Source organism: Rhinoraja longicauda, chromosome 31 (assembly GCF_053455715.1).
Source record: "Rhinoraja longicauda isolate Sanriku21f chromosome 31, sRhiLon1.1, whole genome shotgun sequence".
Taxonomy (NCBI): Eukaryota; Metazoa; Chordata; class Chondrichthyes; order Rajiformes; family Arhynchobatidae; genus Rhinoraja; species Rhinoraja longicauda.
In genome coordinates this window covers 11,178,769-11,205,298 of record NC_135983.1, presented here as the reverse complement: position 1 = coordinate 11,205,298, position 26,530 = coordinate 11,178,769, and the positions used below count along the sequence as shown (strand labels likewise).

Sequence of the window (26,530 nt, the reverse complement as noted above, 5' to 3'; positions counted from 1 at the left end):
ATAGTCCGAAGAAGGGTCCCGACCTGACATGTTGCCTGTCCATTCCCTCCACGGATGCTGCCTGGTCTCCTGAGTTCCTCCAGCTCTTTTCCAGACCGTGTAGGAAGGAACTCCGGATGCTGATTTACACCGAAAATAGACACAAAATGCTGAAGTAACTCAAAATGCTGGTAACTCAGGCAGGGGACTCTCAGTCTGAAGGGTCTCGACCTGAAACGTCACCCATTCCTTCTCTCCAGAGATGCTGCCTGTCCCACTGAGTTACTCCAGCATTTAGTGTCTGTCTTCTTCAGACTGATAGCAGAAGACATGATTATTATGGATCCAATTTGCCCCTCTCCTTTAGATGCAATAACCTTTATTAACCAGCTTAGCTTGTGAGGGACCTTGCTTACACTTTGTAAAATTCACTCATGTTAGTCACCTTTCTGAAACACATTACAGTGACTGAAGCGTCTCGACCCGAAACATCACCCATTCCTTCTCTCCTGAGATGCTGCCTGACCTGATGAGTTACTCCAGCATTTTGTGAATAAATACCCTGAATAATTTGTCTTTTTCCATTAGAATTAGATTGTCCCGTTCAATGGATTCCAATGGACAGGCCACCGACGTGGTTAATCTAACTGGCCTGACATAACATGGTTTATTCCTCCCGTCTCATATTGAACAGCGGCACAATGTTGCCTATCCTTGTTGCCCACAGAGTCCACGCTGACCAACAATCATCCCTTCACATTGCTTCTGTGGAATCTCTTTTTTTTTGCATCCACTCCCCACACACCAGGAGCAATTTAGATGCCAATTAACCTACAAACCTGCACGTCCTTGGGATGTGGGAGGAAACCGGAGCACCTGGAGGAAACCCACGCAATCCACGGGGAGACCGTACAAACTCCACACAGACCGCACCCGAGGTCAGGATGAAACCCAAGCCTCTACCGCTGAGGTAGCGGCTCGACCCGCTGGAATTTAGAAGACTGAGGGGGGATCTTATAGAAACATATAAAATTCTTAAGGGGTTGGAGAGGCTAGATGCGGGAAGATTGTTCCCGATGTTGGGGAAGTCCAGAACAAGGGGTCACAGCTTAAGGATAAGGGGGAAGTCTTTTAGGACCGAGATGAGAAAAAATTTCTTCACACAGAGAGTGGTGAGTCTGTGGAATTCTCTGCCACAGAAGGTAGTTGGAGCCAGTTCATTGGCTATTTTTAAGAGGGAGTTAGATGTGGCCCTTGTGGCTAAAGGGATCAGGGGGTATGGAGAGAAGGCAGGTACAGGATACTGAGCTGGATGATCAGCCATGATCATATTGAATGGCGATGCAGGCTCAAAGGGCCGAATGGCCTACTCCTGCACCTATTTTCTATGTTTCTATGTAAGAGGAAGAAAGCTGGGAAAGAGTTGGGGTCAGGACAAGAGAGATGGGGGTGGAATCCCGACACAAAGCATCATCTATCCATGTTATCCAGAGATGCTGCCTGACCTGCTGAGGCACTCCAGCACTGTGTCATTTTTGTAAACCAGCATCTGCCGTTCCCTGTATCCATTCTGTAGAGATGCTGCCTGACCCAGTGGCTTCCTCACCAACAGTCTGCCTGTCCTTTCCTTCGCTGTGTGTTTAATAATATGTGTTAAATTTATGTTTATAGTGTTGTTTTAATTTGTTTTATGTGGGGGGGGGGGGAGGTTTGGGGGAAACTTTTTCTAATCTCTTACCTCGACAGAGATGCGATTTTTCCCGTGCCGTATCTCCGTCCATAATGCGGCCTAACATCGAGGAGATGGCGGCCATTGCTGGAGACTGATTTGGAGAGATTCACCACGGGGAGCCCACGGGACTTTAACATCGTGGAGCCCGCGACCCCTTTGCCAGGGATCGACCTCAGAGCCCCGACCATGGGTGCTTGCGGACTTAACATCACGGAGCCTGCGGTCTCTGGTCAGAGACCGACTTCGGGAACGCCAAGCCGCGAGAGTTTCGACCGCCCCGACGCGGGAGTTTCGACCGCCCAGACGCGGGGGCTTCGTCCGCCCAGACGCGGGGGGCTTCGATCCGATCGCACAGATGGAAGGTTCGACTGCTCCGACCGCGGGAGAATAGAGAGGAAGATTGGACTTTTTTTGCCTTCCATCACAGTGAGGAATGTGGGGAATCCGCTGTGGTGGATGCTGATGTTAACCTTTATGTAGTTGTGTGTCTTGTTGCTTTTTTTCCCCGTATGGCTGCATGGTAATTCGCATATCACTGTACCTTAATTGGTACATGTGACAATAAAAGACCTTTGAAAACTTTGAGTTCCTCCAGCACTTTGTGTTTTTTGTCACTATTCCTGCGTTTGCAGTTCCTTGTGTCTACCGACAAGTGATAGGTGGATACCCCTCATGCCCACTCTCAGCCCACATCTTCCCCCCCCACAATACCTCCCCCAAGCTTCCCTCTGCCCCCCCCCCCCCCCCCCACCCCGCTCACCCCAGCCCTCACCTCTGTTGTGTTTTTACCATCCACCCTGACCTTTTTAAGATGTAGAACAGTCGGTTCTCAACAGAGGTCTTTCATTTGTTCCCCCTACGGCCCCATCTCAATGAATTCTGGGCCTGCCATGTTGTACAAAATGGTTCTTGGAAACCTGGCGGAACAGTGGCGCAGCGGTAGAGCTGCTGCCTTACAGCACCAGAGACCGGGGTTGGATCCTGACTACGGGTGCTGTCCGAATGGTGTTTGTACGTTCTCCCCGTGACCACGTGGGTTTTCTCTGGGAGTTCCGGTTTCCTCCCACACTCCAAAGACCCACATGTTTGTCGGCTAATTGGCTTCGGTAAATTGTCCCCGCCATGTAGGATAGTGCTAGCATACAGGGTGATCGCTGGTCGGTGTGGACTCAGTGGGCTGTTGGGCCTGTTTCCACGCCATATCTCTAAAGTGTAAAGTAGTGAATGCATTTTACACAATGCGATTTACAAGCATTTGGACGATTTGGTGTCTGGGATTCTCAACGTACTTCAGAGAACATTGGAGACGCAAGGAAATGCAGATGCTGATTTACAAAAAAAGACACAATATGCTGGAGTAACTCAGCAGTTCAGGCAGCATCTCTAGAGGACATGAATTAGTGACGTTTCGACCAAGGGGGGTCTGACATTTGGAGCAGTGGTTAGTACATTACTTGATGATAATCTGCATTAACAATAAACTAAACTCAACTCGTTTGCAAACATCAGATCCTCGGTTTTCAGGAAGCAGTAGATAACACTATCAAGATCCACTGGTTTTATTTAAACCAGTGCAATTAATTATTGGACCAATTTGAACTAGATTAGTAACCTATTTAGATCTCATTCATGTGATTGTGCTCAGTGGTGTAGGAATCAACCGCAGACGTTGGTTTAAACTGAAGATAGACTCAAAAAGCTGGAGTAACACAGACACCATCTCTGGAGAAAAGGAATAGGTGATTTTTCGGGTCGAGACCCTTCTCAGACACAGTGGGGTCTGCTCATGAGCATAGATTCAACAATGAAAACTTTTCGCTTTGCTGATAGAGTCGTAGTCTGATAATTAGTCAGATAATTAAAATCAGTTGCTAGATTTTTAGGGCTTTCTGAAGGCGTGTGTTGTAATGTCAATATTTGTCATTTATTTAGAATATGAGGAATCACCAGCAGTAATTATCCATCCACATATAAACCCAAAATGCTGGAGTAACTCAGCGGCACAGGCTGCATCACTGGAGAGAAGGAATGGGTGACGTTTTGGGTTGAGACTCTTCTTAGTCTGAAGAAGGGTCTCGACCCAAAAAGTCACCCATTCCTTCTCTCCAGAGATGCTGCCTGACCCGCTGAGTTACTCCAGCATTTTGTGTCTATCTTTGGTTTAAGCCAGCATCTGTAGTTCCTTCCTACACATTATCCACTCACAATTGTCCTTTTTAACAATCCCTTCCTTGACCCACATCCGTACAGGTCTGAGGTTTGCCTCTTCATGCTGTAACACTAGATGATTTGTACCAGGTATCTTCTTGTTCACGTTTAATTTTTTACGTGAATGGAGAGAGTGAGAAAGATCTCTCACCATTAACTTGGCAGCATTGCCCATTATGGACTTCAAACGAGGGGAAAATATACAGTTAATGTATGACCCATAACAGCATTGGATGTACGGAGAAATCTTGGGATCCAATTCCTTAGCTCCCTGGAAGTGGCATCAGGAGTAGATAGATTTGTAAAAAAGCCTTATGGTAATCTTGCTTTCATAGGTCAGGGTATTGAGTATAAGAGTCAGGAAGTCATGATGCAGCTTTGTAGAGCTTTGGTTAGGCTGCATTTGGACCGTTGTGTGCAGTTCTGGTCACCCCATTACAGGAGGCTTTGGAAAGGGTACGGAGGAGGTTTACCAGAATGATATCTGGAGTAAGGGATGTTAACTGCAGGGAGAGGCTGGACAAATTTGGATTGTTCTCTCTGCAACGCTGGAGGATGCGGGTGACCCGATAGAAGTATATAAAATTATGAGAGGCATAGGCAGTCAGAATCTGTCTCCTAGGATGGAAAAATCAAATACTAGAGGGCATAGCGTTAAGGTGAGGGGGACAAAGTTTAAAGGAGTTGGGGGGGGGGGGGGGGGGGGGGGGGGAGTTTTACACAGAAGTTGGGGAGTGCCTGGGTGTTGTGGTGTAGAGAGAAGTGATAGTGGTATTTAAAAGACTTTTGGGTTGGCATATGGATAGGCAGGGAATGGTGGGATATGGGTTATGTACAGGTAGATGTGTGATGGTTTTGGCATTGTGTTTGGCACAGACATTGTGGGCCGAAGGGCCTTGTCCTGCACTGTTCTATGTTCCGAAACAGAGAGCAGATCTGCTGGGAACATGGGACGCACATCTCTCAGGGAGCTGCTGATGCAAACAGCAAGTTGTGGAAAAACAATCGAAGGAGGAGAGGGCAATGAAATGTGGAGGCAAGATGATGAGCACAAATGTCAGCACAGACTGGTTGGGCCGAATGGCCTCTTCTGTGTAATCACTGAAACAAAGATGATTTATGTTGGGTTTCACAGACAGTGTACAGCTGGAGGAGATATATTCCTCTCCTCTCCTGATTGTCCCTAAAGACATGGTAAAACTTGGAGAAATTTTAAAAGGGACATCAGACTGCAGTTGTACAGGGCCCTGGTGAGACCACACCTGGAGTATTGTGTGCAATTTTGGTCTGCTAATTCTAGGAAGGACATTATTGGTATTGAGGGAGTGCAGCGTAGGTTCATCAGGTTAATTCCCAGGGTGGCGGGACTGATGTATGATGAAAGAATGGGTCAACTGGGCTTGTATTGACTAGAATTTAGAAGGATGAGAGGGGATCTTATAGAAACATATAAAATTCTCAGAGGATTGGACGGGCTAGATGTTGGGGGAGTCCAGAATCAGGGGTCACCGTTTAAGAATAAGGGGTAGGCCATTTAGGACTGAGATGAGGAAAAACTTTTTCACCCAGAGTTGTGAATCTGGAATTCTCTGGATGTTTTCAAGAGAGTTAGATTTAGCTCTTAGGGAATCAAGGGACATGAGGAAAAAGCTGGTACGGGGTACTGATTTTGGATGATCAGCCATGATCATATTGAATCGAAGGGCTGAATGGCCTACTCCTGCACCTATTTTCTATGTTTCTACATTGGTTAATGGTTAAAGTTCCTGGTTCAGCAAATGATTGACAAACATGGATAGAAAATAGAGAGTCAAGTGGTGATCATACTAATGATCAGTCTGAAGAAGGGTCTCGACCCGAAACATCGGCCATTCCTTCTCCTGAGATGCTGCCTGACCTGCTGAGTTACTCCAGCATTTTGTGAATAAATACCTTTCGATTTGTACCAGCATCTGCAGTTATTTTCTTATACTAATGATGTGAACATCAGTGATTAACGCAGCGGATGAACCCATACAGTTATCTCAGAACAGATCAGATCCTCTATCCCAAAGCAAATCGCAGATCAACAGATCACTTTTGAAGCACAAGTTTTATAAAGTAGTCATTCATCGGTGGCAGCTCAGGAATGGCCAGTCCGTCCGTGGTCAGCTGCTGGCTGGGGAGGAAGGTTTGCGTGGATCATTCTCAACGCTGGCACCAGCTCCTTCAGTGACGGTGAGTCTGCACAAAAAGCAGTGCCGTCGGCCCAGACTTGGAGTGTGGGTTCCACCACAAAGCTCTGACTCAGAGGAGGAGACTGCCACCAGTTGGACTCGCCTGACACTGCCGACAGAAGGCTGAGAGACACACAGCAAGGGGACAGGCCCATCGGCCCAACTCATCTATGCCGACACAGATGTCCCATCTAAGCTAATCCCAATTGTCTGAATTTGGCCCATATCCCTGCAAACCTTTCCTATCCACGTCCAAGGAAACATGGTCCTTTCCTATAACGGTCCAAGTATCTTTTAAACGTTGTTATAGTACCTGCCTCAACTATCTCCCCTGGCAGCTAGTTCCATATACCAACCACCCTCTTTCTAGGTAAAAAGATTGCTTCTCAGACTGCTAGTAAATCTTTCCCTCTCAGCTTAAATCTATGCCTCTGGTTCACGATTCCCCTACTCTGAGTAAAATACTCTGTGCATTGACCCTATCTATACCCATCATGATTTTATGCACCACTCTCAGATCACCCCTCTACCTCCAGCGCTCCAAGGAATAAAGTCCTGGCCTGTTCAACCTTTCCCTATAGCTCAGGCCCTGGCAATATCCTTGTAAATTTTCTCTGCACTTTCCACTTTCCTGCTTTGTTGTTACCTTCTGCCGACTAACAATGATCTATTCTACATTTTCCTTGATCTCCATTCTCTTTGGCGTGTTTTCACACCTTCACACTTCTTTATCTATCTCCCTCCCCCCCGACTGACGTCAGACTGAAGGGTCTCGACCCGAGACGTCGCCCATTCCTTCTCTCCAGAGATGCTGCCTGTCCCGCTGAGTTGCTCCAGCATTTTGTGTCCATTTTGCAGCATCTCTCCTGTGCAATTCCATCACCCCATTTGGTCTCCTAATCTGAGGAAAGACGTTCTTGCCTTAGAGGGAGTACAGAGAAGGTTCACCAGATTGATCCCTGGGATGGCAGGACTTTCATATGAAGAAAGACTGGATAGACTCGGCTTGTACTCGCTGGAATTTAGAAGATTGAGGGGGGATCTTATAGAAACTTATAAAATTCTTAAGGGGTTGGACAGGCTAGATGCAGGAAGATTGTTCCCGATGTTGGGGAAGTCCAGAACAAGGGGTCACAGTTTAAGGATAAGGAGGAAGTCTTTTAGGACCGAGATGAGAAAGTTTTTTTTCACACAGAGAGTGGTGAATCTGTGGAATTCTCTGCCACAGAAGGTAGTTGAGGCCAGTTCATTGGCTATATTTAAGAGGGAGTTGGATGTGGCCCTTGTGGCTAAAGGGATCAGGGGGTATGGAGAGAAGGCAGGTACGGGATACTGAGTTGGATGATCAGCCATGATCACATTGAATGGCGGTGCAGGCTCGAAGGGCCGAATGGCCTACTCCTGCACCTATTTTCTATGTTTCTATGCCATTCGATAGAGCCAGGCCCAGCATCACCACTGAACTCATTCAAACCACCACCGTGAGGCCTCTCCGTCCAACACTCATTGAAAATAACTCAGCATTTCCCACCTTGGCAGCAAGGCGGTTTTCCACCACCAATTCCAGTAGTTTGCTCTTTCCCCAAACGGTTTCCCCACTGCACCGTTCTGACAGGTTGGGAGCCTGGTGACAAAAATGCCACGACACTCAAAGTTATTATTTAAACTTTTTTTATTTATTCTCCAGTCATGTTTCAGTATGTTGTAAACTCAAAATAAGGATAAGGGAATACCAAGGTATGCGAGGTTGGGATTTTGAAACTCCTGTCACTCTGTCTGTGCCCACCAGCCCGTTTTAGTGGTGGTTGCCATCACAGTGCCGTGGCAATGCCTGACATTGCACATCCATCTCTGCTGTCTGATGCTCCTCACGCCTGCCAATCAAGTCGTGAAATTGCCCAGCAATGTGGCCGAGGTGTGGAGCAATGATCAAGCCCAGTATCTGGCGTCAATCGTCTCAACACCAATTTAATGCCAATATTTATATTTCATGCCAATATTTATATAACAAACCTTTGCGGCACGACAGAGTGGAAATGTGCCCTTGGTGCCTGAGAATGGAACCACTGGCACACACACTGTTTCCAGCCCATCATCCCGGCTGATAATAGTTTGGTTTAGTTTAGAGATATAGCATGGAAACAGGCCCTTCGGCCCACCGAGTCCAGGCTGACCCGTTCGAGCCAGTTCCATGTTATCCCACATTCTCATCCTCTCCCTGCACATTAGGGGACATTTACAGAGGCCAATTAAACTGCAAACACTAATTGAGACTTGTCAGCTGCGGCCTCTGTGCGAATACCATTTTGATGAGAATTTCAAATGGGATTGTTATGGGTTTATGAATTAACAACGCCTCAAAAACTATTGAATTCTGGAATGCAGCGTGAGTAATTAGGTATTTCAACCCACTGGGTTTGAAGTATGCGTTGAATCAGGAATGTCATGATGTCAGAGGGTGGTGTATGTGTGTTTATTATTGACCAGCTTTGTCAAAACTGTTTTTGCAGGTGACAGTCTGAACGATTAGGCAGCAGGCTTGCTTGAGATGTCATTATAACCACCCCCCCACCACACTCTGCACCACATTGCTGTGAACTCACACCCAGGGCCACTGCTTGGATGACTGTGACGCTCCCACACCACTGGGCTAAGAGTGGCCACACGCATGCACACTGTCAGCTGCAGCGTTCCTTGTCCACCACTGGCATCGACTCGTTGCGACTCTACCGGAATGGGTGTGAAAGGCCTGGATTTTCCACACCTCTAGTTACATTGTTCACACTGGCCCTTCCCGATTGCCAGCGTGGCACTGGAAGCAGCGTTTACCCCTCTCTTCGCTCTCAGCACTTCACCGAAACGCAGCAACCTGTTAAGTTAGTGTTGCAAACTCAGCAACATTTTGCAGCATCTAGACATTTTATACATAAATACAAACACTTAACATTTAGGGAGAGAAGTATGTACTCATTCATAAACATCTTTAAACTCACACTCTTTTCTAAATACAAGTATTTACAATTTTCCTTTGTGACTTTTTTTTAAAATAAAGTTGCCTTATCGGGAACAACCAGTTTCCACAGACTATTGTCCATTAAAACCAAGTGCTGGAACTGTTGTATCTTCTTCAACTGGAAATATGGGAATCTTTTGCTGAACCAACGACAGTGGCTGTATCGCTTACACACAAATGAATTGATACCGCCAAGCTTGTGGGTGTCCAAATCTGTCATTGTAAATGTTAACAGTCTGCAAAATATTGAAACTAAGGCATTTGAACGTGATCAAACATCTCCTAGGTGTGTGTGTGTGTGCGTGTTCGCAGGCTTTGGAATACTGAAGAAAGTTATTGCAAAGTTTCTTGTGCATTGAGGATCTGTGTATTTTATATCCAATACCCTGTTCTTTAGTGCATCTTTTGCAACTTCCCTCCCTAATTGAGAAGTCGATGTTTTTCTTTTGTGTGGCCATTTTGTGTGGCCATTTTGTGACACATCCCGTAGTTAACTAACATGGTGGCTGAAGCTTCGGCTGGGCAATGGTGCCGATCGATATCCATGGAGGTGAAGGACACGAAGGGCGTTCGCGCTGCCCGGTTATTCGCCTCCCGATGCGGCAGCTGGAAAGACCAGGTCCGTCTACAGACGGGGAAACCTCAGCCCCAACCCAGGGTGAGCAAGTGAGATGTGACCAGCCCCCAACCCAAGCACATCTGAGCCACAAATTGGCCATGGAACGGCCCACGTTGTCTTGCATCCGCTGCCCTCTGAAGATAGACGCGAAATGCTGGAGTAACTCAGCGGGACAGGCAGCATCTCTGGAGAGAAGGAATGGGCGACGTTTCGGGTCGAGACCTTCCTTCAGTCTGAAGAAGGGTCTCGACCCGAAACGTCAGCCATTCCTTCTCTCCGGAGATGCTGCCTGTCCCGCTGAGTTACTCCAGCTTTTTGTGCCTATCTTTGGTTTAAACCGCAGCTGCAGTTCCTTCCTACACATTTTGTCTGCTATCGTCTGGTTTCTTCACCCATTGGGTACCAACCAACCCTCTTGGAGACAGAGCATCCTGAGCATTTGGTTGAAACCACCCTGTGTGTGTGTGTTGTCCCTTCTCGTGCTGTGGAGGTTGGATCTGCAAGTGTAGATGTCCCCTCCTGCATCTGAGAACCGGCCGTGGACCAGGGGACAAGGTGGGGCGCATTTGGGATTCTGACTCTGGGGGGCAAAAGGTAAGGATGGAAGATGGGGTGCACAGAATAGCCACGTGTAAACGCTACACATTACCCACAGGGCCTCCTCTCCCACGGTCACTGTGAGGACCAGCAGGATATCATTCAACTGCAGACGATGGGGGGGGGGGGGGGGAGCACAAAGAGAGGGAGTGGACGGAGTCAACGTCGCTCCACTGGTTGAAGCTGCTTCAGTGGGAACGGCAACAGTCCTCCCACGATCTACTTGGGATTTGGGCAAGATGAATTTCCATATAAATGTTCCCTCTCCAACTTCCACGTCACCAGGGGGCGCCACACGATGGCTGCCTCGCCTACAGTCTGTGTCGTATTTGAACTTTTGTTGTTATTTTTGGTGTGTTTAGAAAGTATGTGTTATTGTTCTCTGGTTTGTTTTATGTGGGGGGGGGGTCGGGGAAACCTTTTTTCAATCTGTTACCTTGCCGGAGATGCGATTGTTTTCCGGATCGTATCTCCGGTCGCTCTGCGGCCTAACATCGTGGAGCCGGAGGCCTTGCCCGGGACTGACTTTGAGCTCCCGCGGGGCGCGGACCTGCCATCGGAGCCTGCGGAGATCCCTTGCCTGGGATCGACGCTCCAACCGCGGCCTGGGGACTTGAGCATCGCGGTCTGATCGCCCGGCGTGGGGGAGCTGATATCCCCCCCGATGCGGGAGCTTGATCACCCCGACGAGGAGGGCTCGCCGCCGGCTATGGGAGTAAGATCGTCCCGTCAACGGAAGGTTAGAGGCCCCCGACTGCTGGAGGACAAAGAAGGGAGAGATTGGACTTTTTTCTCACCTTCCATCACAGTGAGGAATGTGGAGGAGTCACTGTGGTGGATGTTCATGTTAAAATGTATTTAGTATGTCCTGGTGCTTTTTATTGTTATGACTGTACGTCAAATGAAGGTCCTCGTATGATGCAAAACATACTTGGCTAATAAAGTATTATTGTGATCGATTATTTTCTAAATGTGCAGGAAAGAACTGCAGACGCCAGTTTACACCGAAGATAGACCCAGAAAGCTGGAGTAACTCAGCGGGTCAGGCAGCATCTCTGGAGAAAATTGATAGGTGACGTTTTGTGTCGGGACCCTTCCTCAGATTCTGAATCTGAAGAATGGAGTCTGAATAAGGGTTCCGACCCGAAACGTCACCTACTCCTTTTCTGCAGAGCTGCTGCCTGACCCGCTGAGTTACTCCAGCACTTTGCATCTATCTTCTTTTCGAACACTGACCACACTTTTGTTTTTTTTTAAGGGGCGTTGGGCTGCCCTGAAGGAGATGTGAAAGGTGCTATAGAAATGCAGGCTGGTCCTTCCTCTTTGAGGGGGGGACAGAGGTCAGTGTGTCGCTGGGCAGTGTGACCGAGAGGGAGGGGTCTCTCGAGATGGTGGGGCGGATCAAAGGAAGGGAGCAAGGAAGCCAGAGATCTGAGAAGAGTGAATGTCCTTCATGTTCTTCACCTCCGTAGACTTCGGCACCATTGCCCAGCCAAAGCAGAGATCCCTGGGAGAAGATTGAAGGTTGGTCCATTTCACTGGGATGGGGGGGGGGGGGGGGGGGGGGCAGACAAGGCCTCAGGCAGGGCCTCAGGCAGGGCCTCAGGCAGGGCCTCAGGCAGGGCCTGTAGACCGGGGATTTGCCTGCTTGGTGTGTCTGAAATACTAAATGTGTGCTGCCTCATCCTGTGGTGAGATTGGTTTTCTTCCTGTCACAGGAGAGAAGGGTGGAGGGATTTAATGAGGGTTTTTTTAAAGTCAGGGAGAGTTTTAATTAGGGAAAATAGTGAAAGGCCCAGATAGAGTGGATGTGGAGAGGATGCTTCCACCAGTGGGAGAGTCTAGGTCCAGAGGCCATAGCCTCAGAATAAAAGGACGTACCTTTAGAAAGTAGATCAGGAGGAATTTCTTTAGTCAGAGGGTGGTGAATGTGTGGAATTCATTGCCACAGAGGGCTGTGGAGGCCAAGTCAATGGATATTTTTAAGGCAACGATTGACGAATTCTTGATTAGTACGGGTGTCACGGGCTACGGGGAGAAGGCAAGAGAATTGGGTTGAGAGGAAAAGATAGATCAGTCATGATTGAATGGCGGAATAGACTCGATGGGTCGAATGGCCTAATTCTGCTCCGAGAACTTCTGAACAAGAGACCGTTCCCAGTGTCCGTAGGATTGGTACCTGGAGTGAGGGGAGAACGAGGCGGTTTATTTGGGTGAGTGTCTGTGCTTGCGAGGTTGTTGGGAGTAGAGGTGAAGGGAACTGGGGAGATACCTGAAGGTGACAAGGTCGCAGGGAGACCAGTCTCACGTGGGGCTGTGCTTGAGGTGGAGATGGGTGAGGCCTGGGTGGGGTGGGGAGATCAGAAGAGGTGCGCGTGTGGAGGCACCGTGCGGGGAGGGGAGCTGAGGGACACGGCTGTGTGGGGCGATTTACCCCCGAGAGCCTAACGCCCCTGAGGGCCGGTGGTGGAGCGAGCGGTGGGAAAGCCCAGCCCACACTGTGAGGAAGCTGTGGGGATTCTACCTTCCAAGGCAAGGTCGTGTGGGATGGGAAACCACCTGGTGATGACCCTGGGGGTTCTGAAACCTCAACGGAGACATGAACTGAATGAAAGATACATCATGGAAACAGGCCCTTCGACCCACCGAGTCCACGCCAGCCACCGATCGCCCACTGCACGTGTTCTAAGATATCCCACTTTCACATCTACTCCCTGCACATTAGGAGCAACTTATTGAGGTCAATTAGCCGACAAATCGTTGGGTTGTGGTAGGACGCCGGGGAATGTGCAAAACATGACCCGGATAGAACCAAAGGTCAGGATTAAACCCAGGGGCTCTGGTGCTGTGAGGCAGGGGCTCTACCAGCTGGGGCCAATGTGCCAGACATATCTGCAGTGAAAGGATTACAAGTGGACATGGCCAAATCCACCGGATCTAAACCAGCACTGGGGAGAAAGCATCGTTAAAAAGCATGAGCAGAAACCACCAGACAATGCCAGCGCTGGCCATTGAGAAGCCCAGCGAGTACATCGTTAGCACAGTGAGTGGTCAGTGCGCACCACTGATGTGACCCAGCGCTCTTCACGCATGCACGGCATCCGACGGACAATGATCGGAAACGTGGGCTCCAACATCGGCAGTGAGAGGTGGCCAGATCTCCGGGCCTCGGCAGAGGGGAGGAAGCAAACAAACCAGAGGTCCGGGATCCCAAGGGAACACCAAACGAAAGTCGGGAAATGGGAATCGTTAAGCGTTCTGTCGGCCGTGATGGTCTCCTCAATGCTGCGGGTCCCCGTGAAGCTGTGCAGATAGACAGGGGCCTGCAGCCTTAGTGGGGCAGGGCCTTGGCCTAGCGATGGCCCCACATCCTCCTTGTGCAGAGCCTCAGGACAGAGCACCTCCATTCCATCACCTCTTCCTCCCGCCGCTGGGTCAGGAGAACATTCCCTTCATTTTGTGCTGGCAGACTGATAGTAAACGGGCGGGAGCGTGAATAATCCCACCCAGATCGTGCTCCACCTTCGTCTGAGGAAGGGTCTCGCCCCGAAACCTCACCCGTTCCTTCTCTCCAGAGATGCTGCCTGTCCCGCTGAGTTACTCCAACATTTTGTGTCTATCTTCGATTTGAACCAGCATCTGCAGTCCTTTCCTACACGTGTTCAACTCCGATTTCCGACTGGCGCAGTGGCTAGTGATAAGGAATGGGACTCAATGCCAACCTTTCTTCATAACGACGTAAGCTTTTGAACAGTGTGCAGCAGCTCGAGAGATGTCTTTGTCATATGTTAAATCAAAGAAACTATTCAGGAGTCTAGCTTGTGGCTTTGGTTGCAGTGATATTCAATTGCACCAAAGTATTTTGTGGCCCTATCTGTGCTTATAACTCTCGTGTTAGCGGGAGTTTTTAAGGCTTCTGTTTATAATCGGCATTCCTGGATCTGAACTCTTGCTAAGGAATCTACTGTAATTGGATAGCCAGTTGGATAGCTGGCCTCACCAGGTGTGACCTGTTGGAAGCACCCATTCATTCAGCATCAGCTTTGGGATAGTTCCTCCTCGCCCAGAGACACACACTGAAGAAGGGTCCCGACCCTGAAACGTCGCCCATCCATTGTCTCCAGAGATGCTGCCTGACCCGCTGAGTTACTCCAGCAACTTGGGTCTATCTTCGGTGCAAACTCAGCATCTGCTGTTCCTTCCTACATCACTGTGGGTGGAGCAGGAGGCTGGACTGCATGATTCTCCCTCATCCTGCACCAAGCGCGGTCCCAATGCGTTCAACACTGGAAGCACATCGGCCGTCAACACCATTATTGCCATTTCCCCCCTCAGCAATCATTAGAAACTGTCTGTAGTTTACAACAACAACAAAAATACAAGAGCTTCTCATCTTGTGAAATCTTTGCCCTCAATGTACATCCCAGTCATAGTTTTCTTTAAATAAAATTATTTACACCGAAGCGTACATGGATTTGAAGTCTTTCCAGTTGCATTGCAAAGCCCGAGACCTGCTTGTTGCTCTTGGAGTGTCCGTTAATTCATCGTCTCTCATCTCCACTCTGGGAGACGGGCTGAACATGGACATCATTGCATCTTAGCTTTGTACAAAAATAGAGACTCATTTTTTTGGGGGTGTTTTTACACCGGTGAATGGAGTAAGCAGGACCCCATTCACATGCTGCGGGCTTCTGTCTGTTTGGGAGCGGGGGGGGGGGGGTGTGAGAGGGGGGGGATGAGTGAAGCCTCACTCCATCTCTGCACCGCCCTCGCGCCACAGAGCGCGGCTGGTCCAAGATACCAGCGGCGTGCAGTCAGTCCGTCCGTCCTCCGATCCTGCACACTTGCAGTGGCTGGCCCTACCTTGGCTCTATCTATATCTTGTAGGAGGAGGTGATGGGGGCGGAGAGAGTCAGCTGCCCGTTGGGGACCACAACCTCGTTGCCGTCGTCCTCCAGCAGCCCCGACACGTCGGCGTTGGGGAGGCTGTCGTGGTAGCTGCTGAAGCTGATGTTGTCCTCCTTCAGCTCGATGGTCCAGAAGGGGGCGTTGAGCTTTCGGTTGCGGTACTCCCGGTAAATGTAGACGCCCGCCACGAAGCCCATGAGCAGGACCACCACGGCAATGATCACCACCAGCACCACGATGTTGAAGCGGGTCCAGGAGATCTCCGGGGCCGCCGGGGCCGCTGTGCTCTCCCGGCTCTGGGCCGTGCTCGGCGCCGTCGGCTCGCTGCTGTTCGTCACCGCGGTGACCGGCGGGCTGGTGGCGCCTCCCGTCTCCGTGGAGCTCGTGGGAAGCACTGTTGTTATCTCTGTCGCGGAAGAACAAAGGGGTTAATGAACACTGCAGGAGCACAGGGTGACAGGGGTCAGGCAGGAGCACGGGGTTAGGAGGGAGAGATACGTCAGCCATGAGTGAAATAAAACTGACAACGATAAAAGGTAGTGGAGGCCAATTCTCTGAATGCATTCAAGAGAGAGCTGGATAGAGCTCTTAAGGATAGCGGAGTCAGGGGGTACTGATTGAGAATGATCAGCCATGATCACATTGAATGGCGGTGCTGGCTCGAAGGGCTGAATGGCCTTCTCCTGCACCTATTGTCTAAAATGTATACACTGGCTTATATATACTGGAATTTAGAAGGATGAGAGGGGATCTTATCGAAACGTATGATTATTAAGGGGTTGGACACGTTAGAGGCAGGAAACATGTTCCCAATGTTGGGGGAAGTCCAGAACCAGGGGCCACAGTTTAAGAATAAGGGGTCGGCTATTTAGAACGAAGATGAGGAAAAACTTTTTCAGTCAGAGAGTTGTGAATCTGTGGAATTCTCTGCCTCAGAAGGCAGTGGAGGCCAATTCTCTGAATGCATTCAAGAGAGAGCTAGATAGAGCTCTTAAGGATAGCGGAGTCAGGGGGTATGGGGAGAAGGCAGGAACGGGGTACTGATTGAGAATGATCAGCCATGATCACATTGAATGGCGGTGCTGGCTCGACGGGCCGAATGGCCTATTCCTGCACCTATTGTCTATTGTCTAAAATGCCTACCTGTATCCTTATGCAGCGCTGGCCCTGAGGCGCCCAGGCACTTGTGTCAGTCCTCACCACTATCACATCAACCACACGGCCTGTTATCTCAGAGATCACTGGCCGTTGGCAACATTGCTTATCCATTATGAACAATGGATGAACATTTCAATGCAGGATGTGTGTGAAACAATACGATATCATCACAGACCCGGGTTTAATCCTGACTACAGGTGCTGTCCGTACGGGGTTTGTACACTTTCCCGTAACCGCCTGGGTTTTCTCCGCGCGCTCCGGTTTCCTCCCACAGTCCAAAGGCGTGCAGGTTTGTGGGTTAATTTGCTCCCCCTTGGCCAAATCATTCAAAGGCACGGCATTTCTTTCCACTGCTATGCCGATGACACTCAGCTTTACCTCCCCCTGAAACCCAACAACCAGTCAAATTTAAACAGCCTCTCACACTTGAGGACATAAAATGTTGGATGGCACAGAACTTCCTCCAATTAAATGAGAGCAAGTCTGAGGTCATCCTATTCGGCCCCCCCGACTCCATCAAATTGATAACAGGCAGTCTTGGAAGTCTATCCTGCCTAGTCAAACCGCATCTCAAAAACCTCGGCATGATATTTGACTGCATTAAAATTTGATAAGCAAGTCAACGCTGTGGTAAAAGCCAGCTTCTTCCAACTTCGAACCATAGCTAAAATCAAACCTTTCCTCCAATTCGACGACACAGAAAAAATCATTCACGCTTTCATTTCCTCCCGCCTAGACTACTGCAACTCCCTATACACTGGGATCAGCCAATCATCCCTGTCCCGCCTGCAACTGGTCCAAAACACCGCAGCGAGACTCCTGACGGGTACCCGTAAAAGGGACCACATCACGCCGATTCTGGCCTCTCTCCACTGGCTCCCTGTACGGTACAGAATCAACTTCAAGCTCCTCCTATTCACGTATAAAGCCCTAAATGGACACTCCCCCCCCTACATCAAAAATCTTCTAGCCCCCCTCTCTAACTCCAGGTCCCTCAGGTCGGCCGACTTGGGGCTACTCACTATCCCGCGGTCTAGGCTTAAGCTCAGGGGTGACCGCGCTTTTGCGGTTGCAGCTCCTAGACTGTGGAACAGCATCCCTCTCCCCATCAGAACTGCCCCCTCCATCGACTCCTTTAAGTCCAGGCTCAAAACCTATTTCTACTCCCTAGCGTTTGAGGCTCATTGAGGAGGCGCTGTGAACTGTTTGCGTGCCACTGTATGTTTCATTTTTTTTCCCCATTGGAACCTAATCAGATGTACAGCACTTTGGTCAACGTGGGTTGTTTTTAAATGTGCTATACAAATAAAATTGACTTGACTTGACTTGACTTAATTCACTTCGGTAAAAATGGAAATTGTCCCTAATGTGTAGAATGTGCTAGTGTAACAGGGATTGCTGGCCGGCGCGGACTGAGTGGGGCAAGAGGGCTTGTTTCCAATTAGCCTACAAACCCGTACATCTTTGGAGTGTGGGAGGAAACCGGAGCTCCCTGAGAAAAACTCCACACAGACAGCACCTGTAGGCAGGATGGAACCCGGGTCTCTGGCGATGTAAGGCAGCAACTCTGCCGCTGCACCTGAAGCAGAACAACTCTACCGCTGAAGCAGGTGAGCACTAACACGAGTTCAATGTGAATTACCTAAGGAACCTGCAAGCAATATCTGGCCGACTCACTGTGTGACTCTTGCTGCAAAAGCGCTGGGACCCGCAGGCTCCTACACGAGCTGCTCATTGTGTAATAAAACCTGCAGGGCCAGTTAAACCAGGCCTCGTTCCAAATCATCCCACTTCACCAAGGTCAGAAGAGAAATAATGAATACAGTCCCATGAATAGCACATCATTATAGTGACGATCATTTAGCAATTTAGTGCAATTATTAAAAATACTCTGTGCTGTCATTTTAAACAGAAACACAATGGACAGATGGGGCCGTGTTGATTTTGCGATATCGGGAGTGAATTTGTGATGAGCCATGACTTTACACGGCTTTTCAAAGCATAAATCAAATCCGCCATCCAATTGAAATCGGCCAATGTCCTCTAAATGAGTCTATTATTCTTTATAGTCAGCTCCCATTCAAAGACTATTTGACGGTAATTGGATTAAATACAACGTGTTAAGTGGTAATACATCACGGCACGGTGGCACAGCGGGAGAGTTGCTGCCTTACAGCGCTACAGACCCAGGTTCGATCCTGACGATGGGTGCATTCTCTACAGAGTTTGTACGCTCTCCCGATGATCGCGTGGGTTTTCTCCGGGTGCTCCGGTTTCCTCCCACACTCCAAAGACGTACAGGTTTGTCGGCTAATTGGCTTGGCAAAATTGTAAATTGTCCCTAGTGTGCATAGAACAGTGCTAGTGTGCGGGGATCGCGAGTTGGCATGGGCCGAAGGACCCGTTTCTGAGCTGTATTTCTAAACTAATCGTGAATCATTTTGCCTCAGTCTGTGCGGCAGTCACACCGAACCCCAGATACCTTTGCAGAAACTTTGTTCTCCACAACGATGTGATAGCTGTCTCCTTGTTGGTGACCTGCACTCTGCCCGCCCGACTGTAAAGTGGTCATTTAGCCACTCTGTCAACTCCCGTCAGAACAGCCTGCACCAGTAAGAGTGTCGTACTTTATCATGGTGAGAATGTCCATAAAGCAAATTGAAGTGCTGTGACTGAGTTCTGATTCCCGACCTCCTCTATTCACCACGTAGTAACAGATTTTTTTTTAGATTTAGAGATACAGGGCGGAAACAGGCCCTTCGGCCCACCGAGTCCGCGCCGCCCAGCGATCCCCGCACATTAACACTATCCTACACACACTAAGGACAATTTTTAAAAATATTTTTTTTTACATTTACCCAGTCAATTAACCTACAAACCTGTACGTCTTTGGAGTGTGGGAGGAAACCGAAGATCTCGGAGAAAACCCACGCGGGTCGCGGAGAGAACGTACAAACTCTGTACAGACGGCGCCCGTAGTCAGGATCGAACCTGAGTCTCCGGCGCTGCATTCGCTGTAAGGCAGCAACTCTACCGCTGCGCCACCGTGACAGAGGGTAAAGTCAACATAGAACAGTACAGGAACAGGCCCTTCATCCCACTATGTCCATTCCGAATATGATGCGATGTTAAACTAATCTCCTCTGCCTCCATATTCCTACGTTCCCTGCGCTTTTCTAAAGTAAAAGAATCATAGAAACAGACCCTTGGGACCATGGCATCAATGCCGACCATCATGCCTATTTATACTAATCCCATTTGCCTGCATTAATACCACACCCTTCAGTACCCTGCTCATTCAAATCCTTGTCCAGATTCCCATTAAATGTTACTCTTCCTGCCTCCACCACCCACTCTCGTTCTGAAACCGACTACTCTGTGTGTAAAAAATTTACCCTTCAGTTCTCCAGTAAACCACCTCCCTCTTACATTGAACTTACAGCATCGAAGTTGGGAGGTCGTGCTGCAGTGGAAAAAAACATTGGTGAGGCCGCATTTAGAGTATTGTGTTCAGTTCTGGGCACAGTGTTATAGAAAATATGTGGTCAAGCTGGAAAGGGTACGGAAACGTCATCCATTCCTTCTCTCCCGAGATGCTGCCTGACCTGCTGAGTTACTCCAGCATTTTGTGAATAAATACCTTCGAAAGGGTACAGAGATGATTTATAAGGATGTTGCCAGAGAGTGAGCTATAGGGAGAGGTTGAGTAGGCTGGGTCTCTATTCCTTGGAGCGCAGGAGGATGAGGGGTGATCTTATAGAGGTGTATAAAATCATGCGAGAAATAGATCGGGTAGATGCACAGAGTCTCTTGCAGGTGAATCAAGGACCTGAGGACATCGGATTAAGGAGAAGGGGAATAGATTTAATAGGAGTCTGAGGGGTAACTTTTTCACACAAAGGGTGGCGGGTATATGGAACAAGCTGCTAGAGGAGGTAGTTGAGACTGGGACTATCCCAACGTTTAAGAAACAGTTAGACAGGTACATGGATAGGACAGGTTTGGACGTATATGGACCAAACGCGGGCAGATAGGACTAGTACAACTGGGACATGTTGGCCGGTGTGGGCAAGTTGGGCTGAAGGGCCTGTTTACACACTGTTTCAGTCTATGATACCCAAAAGTATTTCTCTATCGAGAGAACACCTATGCGGTCACAAGGAGAATGTAGAAACTCTGTACATATACTCAGGATCAAATGTGGGTCTCTGGCGCTGTAAGGCAGCAGCTCGACCACCGTGCCAGTAGTGGGACTCTTGTCGTTTAGCACTGGATATTGGTCTCCTGAGATGGAGTCTGAGATGTCAAGAAGGGCAGGGAAGAGTTGAGAGTTCTTTGTGCTTGTTGTAGATAGTGAGTGGTGCTGAAAGGTTGGAGACAGTCTCACAGGGAACATTCACAGGCCAGTTGGGTAAACACTGAAGCAGTCGGTGGAGCAGGTGAGGGAAGGGGACACCTCTGGGAGTCAGCACAGCCTCCTGGAGCCATCCTTCTGAGCCTTGGCACAATGCAGTAGTTTTGAAGTAGCTTAGATTTTGTAATGGTTTTGACCAAGGTGAGATTTTGTAGAACGATTTTAGTAGAGCCAGGCGGCACAGTGGCTCAATGGTAGAGTTGTGCCTAACAGCGCCAGACACCCGGGTTTGATCCTGACTATGGGTGCTGTCTGTACGGAGTTTGTACGTTCTTCCCGTGACCTGCGTGGGTTTTCTCCGAGATCTTCGGTTTCCTCCAAAACACTCCAAAGACGAACAGGTTTGTAGGTTAATTGGCTTGGTATAAACGTAAAATTGTCCCTGGAGTGTGTAGGATAGTGTTAGTGTGCGGGGATCGCTGGTCGGCGCGGGCTCGGTGGGCCGAAGGGCCTGTTTCCGCGCTGTATCTCTAAAACTAAAAACTAAACTAAAAGGTGGGGAGGGGTTAGAAACATAGAAAACAGGTGCAGGAGTAGGCCATTCGGCCCTTCAAGCCAGCACCGCCTTTCAATATGATCATGGCTGATCATCCAAAATCCGGCTTTCTACCCATAGCCCTCGATTCAGTTAGCCCTAAGAGCTGTAGCTAACGCTCTCTCGAATACATCAGGGTGGGCTGGGGACTAGTGCAATCTGACAAGTAGTGGCCGGTGGGTCGCAGGGATTGAACTCTATAACACGGGCGGTGATCACTGGGTGAGCTGACCCTGGCAGTCATCATAACAAGGGCCGCGCTGTGCTCACTGCTGTAACAGTGATCTCCACAAGTAACCCCGCTCAGATTATTCCGCTGGGCGCAAAGTGCCAGACAATGGCAGGACTGTCGCTGACATGAAGACCCGCTTGCTGCAGCATCTCTCTAGCATTCCCCGATGGCCCTGAGCAAATGTCAGCTGTGTTCACACAGCATGCTGCCTCCGCCCAGTGTTTACTGGCAAACAAAGGTGCGCCATGGGCTGCAGTGAAGACCAGTTCCTCACCGCTTCTGCTCAATACCTCGTGGGCAGCACGGTGGCGCAGCAGTGGAACGGCTGCCTTGCAGCGCCAGAGCCTTGGGGTCCAATCTGTCTGTGCAGAGTTTGTACTGTGACTCCCTGGGTTTTCTCCAGGTGCTCCAGTTTCCTCCCACACCACAAAGACGTGCAGCTTTGCCAGTTAATTGGCGTCAGTAAAAAGACAACAGTAAATTGTTCGTAGCATGTGGGGTAGTGCTTTGTACGGGGATCGCTGGTCGGCGCGGACCCGTTGGGACAATGGGCCTTTAACGTACCTCCTGCTCCTGGTTTCCCCCAGGGCAGGTGGAGAGGGGTTGGTGTGGGTGCTGGGACCGCGAGGGCAGGGTTATAGGTTACGCCAGTGGACTGTGGGGGAACGGAGGGCACTGCCAATGCGGTGTGGGCACTGCCAGGGTCAGAGGGCACTGCCAGCGCGGTGTGGGCTGGGTCAGAGGCCACTGCCAGTGGGCAGTTTCGATGCACAGCGTCTCTTGCTCAGAGTAGGTGATTCGAGGACCAGAGGGCATAGGTTTAAGGTGATGGGGAATCTGAGGGGTGACCTTTTCACACAGAGGGTGGTGGGTGTATGGAACAAGCTGCCAGAGGAGGTCATTGAGGCTGGGACTATCCCAACGTTTAAGAAACATTTAGACAGGTACATGGATAGGACAGGTTTGGAGAGATACGGGCCAAATGTGGCAGATGGGACTAGTGTAGCTGGGACCTGTTGGCCGGCGTGGGCAAGTTGGGCCGAAGGGCCTGTTTCCACGCTGCATCTCTAAACTAAACATCTCAGGCACACTGGACTGGAATTAGAAAGTGTCTCACGGGGACAGGACGTTTGTGGACAGAGTGTGAGGGTTTACTTTACTTTAGTTTATTGCCACGTGTTCAGGGCGTGCACAAGATCATTAGTGATAGGAGCAGAATGAGTCCATTCGGTCCATCAAGTCTACTCCGACATTCAATCATGGCTAGACACAAAATGCTGGAGTAACTCAGCGGGCCAGGCAGCATCTCTGGAGAGAAGGAATGGGTGAGGTTTCGGGGCGAGACCCTTCCTCAGACGGGCCTTTTTGTGCCTACGGTTTAAACCAGCGTCCTTCCGACATATTCGATCATGGCTGATCTATCTCTCCCTCCTAACCCCATTCTCCTGCCTTCTCCCCGTAGCCGTGCTGCGAACGCTCTCGCGGGCAGACGTGCCGATCAGCAGCCGCGGCGTGTGGATCCTTACCCAGGCGGCAGGTGTGGGCCGCAGCGTCGCCGCGGTAACCCTCTGCGCACTGGTCGCAGTGGAAGCCGGTGGTGTTGGCGCTGCAGCTGAGGCAGCGGCCAGACTCCGAGTCACAGACGGGCAGCCGGCTCTGCGGCTCACTGTTGCCGCTGCAGTGGCAGCGCACGCAGATGCTGTCCGCGTTGTGGTAGCCGTCCGCACACTCATCGCAGTGCGCCCCAAAGTAGCCCGGCAGGCACCTGTCACACACCGCCTCGCCCAGCACTGTGGAGAGAGCAGAGAGAAGGGGTTATTCACTGTTACCCAGAGACACAGACCCCCCCACCCCATCCTGCCCACCACACGCACCCGTCACACACTGCCTTGCCCAGCACTGTGGAGAGAGCAGAGAGAGACGGGGTCAGCATTGCTACCCAGGGACACAGACCCCCCCCACCCTGCCCACCACCTCCGTCACACACCGCCTCGCCCAGCACTGTGGAGAGAGCAGAGAGAAGGGGTTATTCACCGTTACCCAGAGACAAAGACCCACCCCCACCCTGCCCACCACCTTTGTCACACACGGCCTCGCCCTGCACTGTGGAGGAGAGAGACGGGGTCAGCACTGTTACCCAGAGACATAGACCCCCCCCACACTGCCCACCACACCCGTCACACACCGCCTCGCCCAGCACTGTGGAGAGAGGAGAAAGTCGGGGTTATTCACTGTTACCCAGAGACACAGACCCCCCCCACCCTGCCCACCACACCGCCTCCCCAGCACTGTGAGAGAGGGGACAGAAAGACTGGGTCAGCACCGTTACCCAGAGACATAGACCCTCCCCCCCACCCTGCCCATCGCACCCATCACACATCGCCTCGCCCAGCACTGTGGAGAGAGCAGAGAGAAGGGGTCAGCACCGTTACCCAGGGACACAGACCCCCCCCCCCACCCTGCCCACCACATCTGTCACACACGGCCTCGCCCAGCACTGTGGAGAGAGCAGAGAGACGGGATCAGCACTGTTACCCAGAGACACCGGCCGTACACCCTGCCCACCACACTGCCTCACCCAGCACTGTGGAGAGAGCAGAGAGACGGGGTTATTCACTGCTATCCAGAGACACAGACCCCCCCCACCCTGCCCACCACATCTGTCACACACCGCCTCGCCCAGCACTGTGGAGAGAGCAGAGAGACGGGGTCAGCACTGTTACCCAGGGACACAGACCCCCACAGTGTCTCCAACGCCCACAATGGCGCCAGCAGTCCACACACGCATCTCAGTGCGCCCCAAAGTAGCCCGGCAGGCACCCGTCACACACCGCCACACTCAGGCCCAGCACAACTCCACAAGGCTGCCCCGTCCACCCCTCACACACTGCCTCACCCTGCTCTGTGGAGCGTAGAGGAGAGGGAGCTGGGATCATTCACCGTTCCCCAGGTACACAGACCCCCCCCCACTCCACACACACAGATTCCAGGCACAGCACTTGACTACCCCAGCCCAGTCCACTCCACCCCACCCTAGACCCCCCCACTCCACACACACACACACACACACACACACACACACACACAGATTCCAGGCACAGCACTTGACTACCCCAGCCCAGTCCACTCCACCCCACCCTAGACCCCCCCACTCCACACACACACACACACACACACACACACACAGATTCCAGGCACAGCACTTGACTACCCCAGCCCAGGCCACTCCACCCCACCCTAGACCCCCCCACTCCCCACTCCACACACACACACACACACACACACACACACACACAGATTCCAGGCACAGCACTTGACTACCCCAGCCCAGGCCACTCCACCCCACCCTAGACCCCCCCACTCCCCACTCCACACACACACACACACACACACACACACACACACACACACAGATTCCAGGCACAGCACTTGACTACCCCAGCCCAGGCCACTCCACCCCACCCTAGACCCCCCCACTCCACACACACACACACACACACACACAGATTCCAGGCACAGCACTTGACTACCCCAGCCCAGTCCACTCCACCCCACCCTAGACCCCCCCACTCCACACACACACACACACACACACACACACACACAGATTCCAGGCACAGCACTTGACTACCCCAGCCCAGGCCACTCCACCCCACCCTAGACCCCCCCACTCCCCACTCCACACACACACACACACACACACACACACACACACACAGATTCCAGGCACAGCACTTGACTACCCCAGCCCAGTCCACTCCACCCCACCCTAGACCCCCCCACTCCCCACTCCACACACACACACACACACACAGATTCCAGGCACAGCACTTGACTACCCCAGCCCAGTCCACTCCACCCCACCCTAGACCCCCCCACTCCACACACACACACACACACACACACACACACAGATTCCAGGCACAGCACTTGACAGCCCAGCCCAGTCCAATGTCGAGTGTATTGTAGATAAAGATGCCACTATTGTATTAGAATGATTGCCTAATGTAATGTGACTGTTGAAAACCTTTGTAACTTCTGGTACACTGTAAATTGCAATTACTGAATAAAGTCCTTGGAAGGAAAAACAAGGGTGCCAGTGTTTGCTTGTTGTTTCACATTGTGGCCAATCCTCCCCCTTCTCATGGAGTTGTGTTTTTGAAGGGGATGTGTGGGTTGTAGGGTTGCCAACTTTCTCATTCCCAAATAGGGGACAAAAGGTGATGTCATCGTCCCGCGCCCCACGTGCCCTCACCCAGCCAGCGGCCACGTGCTCCCGCTCCACCCCATGGCGGCCACATGGGCCGGGAGGCGGGTTGCTATGCAACCTCCGTTAGGTGGCGCCCGGGCCTCTGGGCCTACACTGTTCAGGCCTACAGCGGCCCCATGGCCTACAGTGTCCGGGCCTACAGTGGCCCCTGGGCCTAATACGGGACAAGGGTGGTCCCATAAGGGACAAACCAATTTAGCCCAATAAACGGGATGTCCCGGTTAATACGGGACAGTTGGCAACCTTAGTGAGTTGATTTTCCTGTGGCACTCTTGCCAGCACGGCAGGCGTGGCTGTGTCTCAGATTCAGTGTGAAACGCACTGTGGCACCAGGCGTCTGGGAGAGATGAGATCCATCTGCCGTGTTACAACGCTGGGCTGCTGGTAGTCAGTTCGCCAGTACTAATCACTGCAAGGTTGGCCACAGAAGGAGAACAGTAATCTCAGAATTCAGCCCACAGAATAGTTACAGCAGGGAAGGAGGCCATTCGGCCCTCTGTGTGTGTACTGGCTTTCTGTAAATGCAATCCTACAGTCCACCGTCAGCCCGCTCCCCCACCAGCCATGTGGATTACTTCCCCCTCGATCCCTCTCCAACTCTAGGTTAACACTACCATTGAAAATGGCTCCACAACTCCATAGGGCGGCA

The 26,530-nt window shown here is 50.8% G+C and overlaps 1 protein-coding gene across 1 annotated transcript in view; it reads right to left on the bottom strand.

The window, feature by feature from the left end:
- Nucleotides 1-10,041: 10,041 nt before the first annotated feature.
- The window catches only part of LOC144608281 (multiple epidermal growth factor-like domains protein 9), a 170,483-nt gene continuing 153,994 nt past the window's right edge, over nt 10,042-26,530 (bottom strand). The window contains exons 5-6 of the mRNA XM_078425897.1: nt 23,138-23,401; nt 10,042-15,678 (exon numbers count right to left, since the gene is read on the bottom strand). Coding sequence (XP_078282023.1) covers nt 15,239-15,678; nt 23,138-23,401 — 704 coding nt within the window. The 3' untranslated portion in view covers nt 10,042-15,238. The remainder of the gene's footprint in view (nt 15,679-23,137; nt 23,402-26,530) is intronic.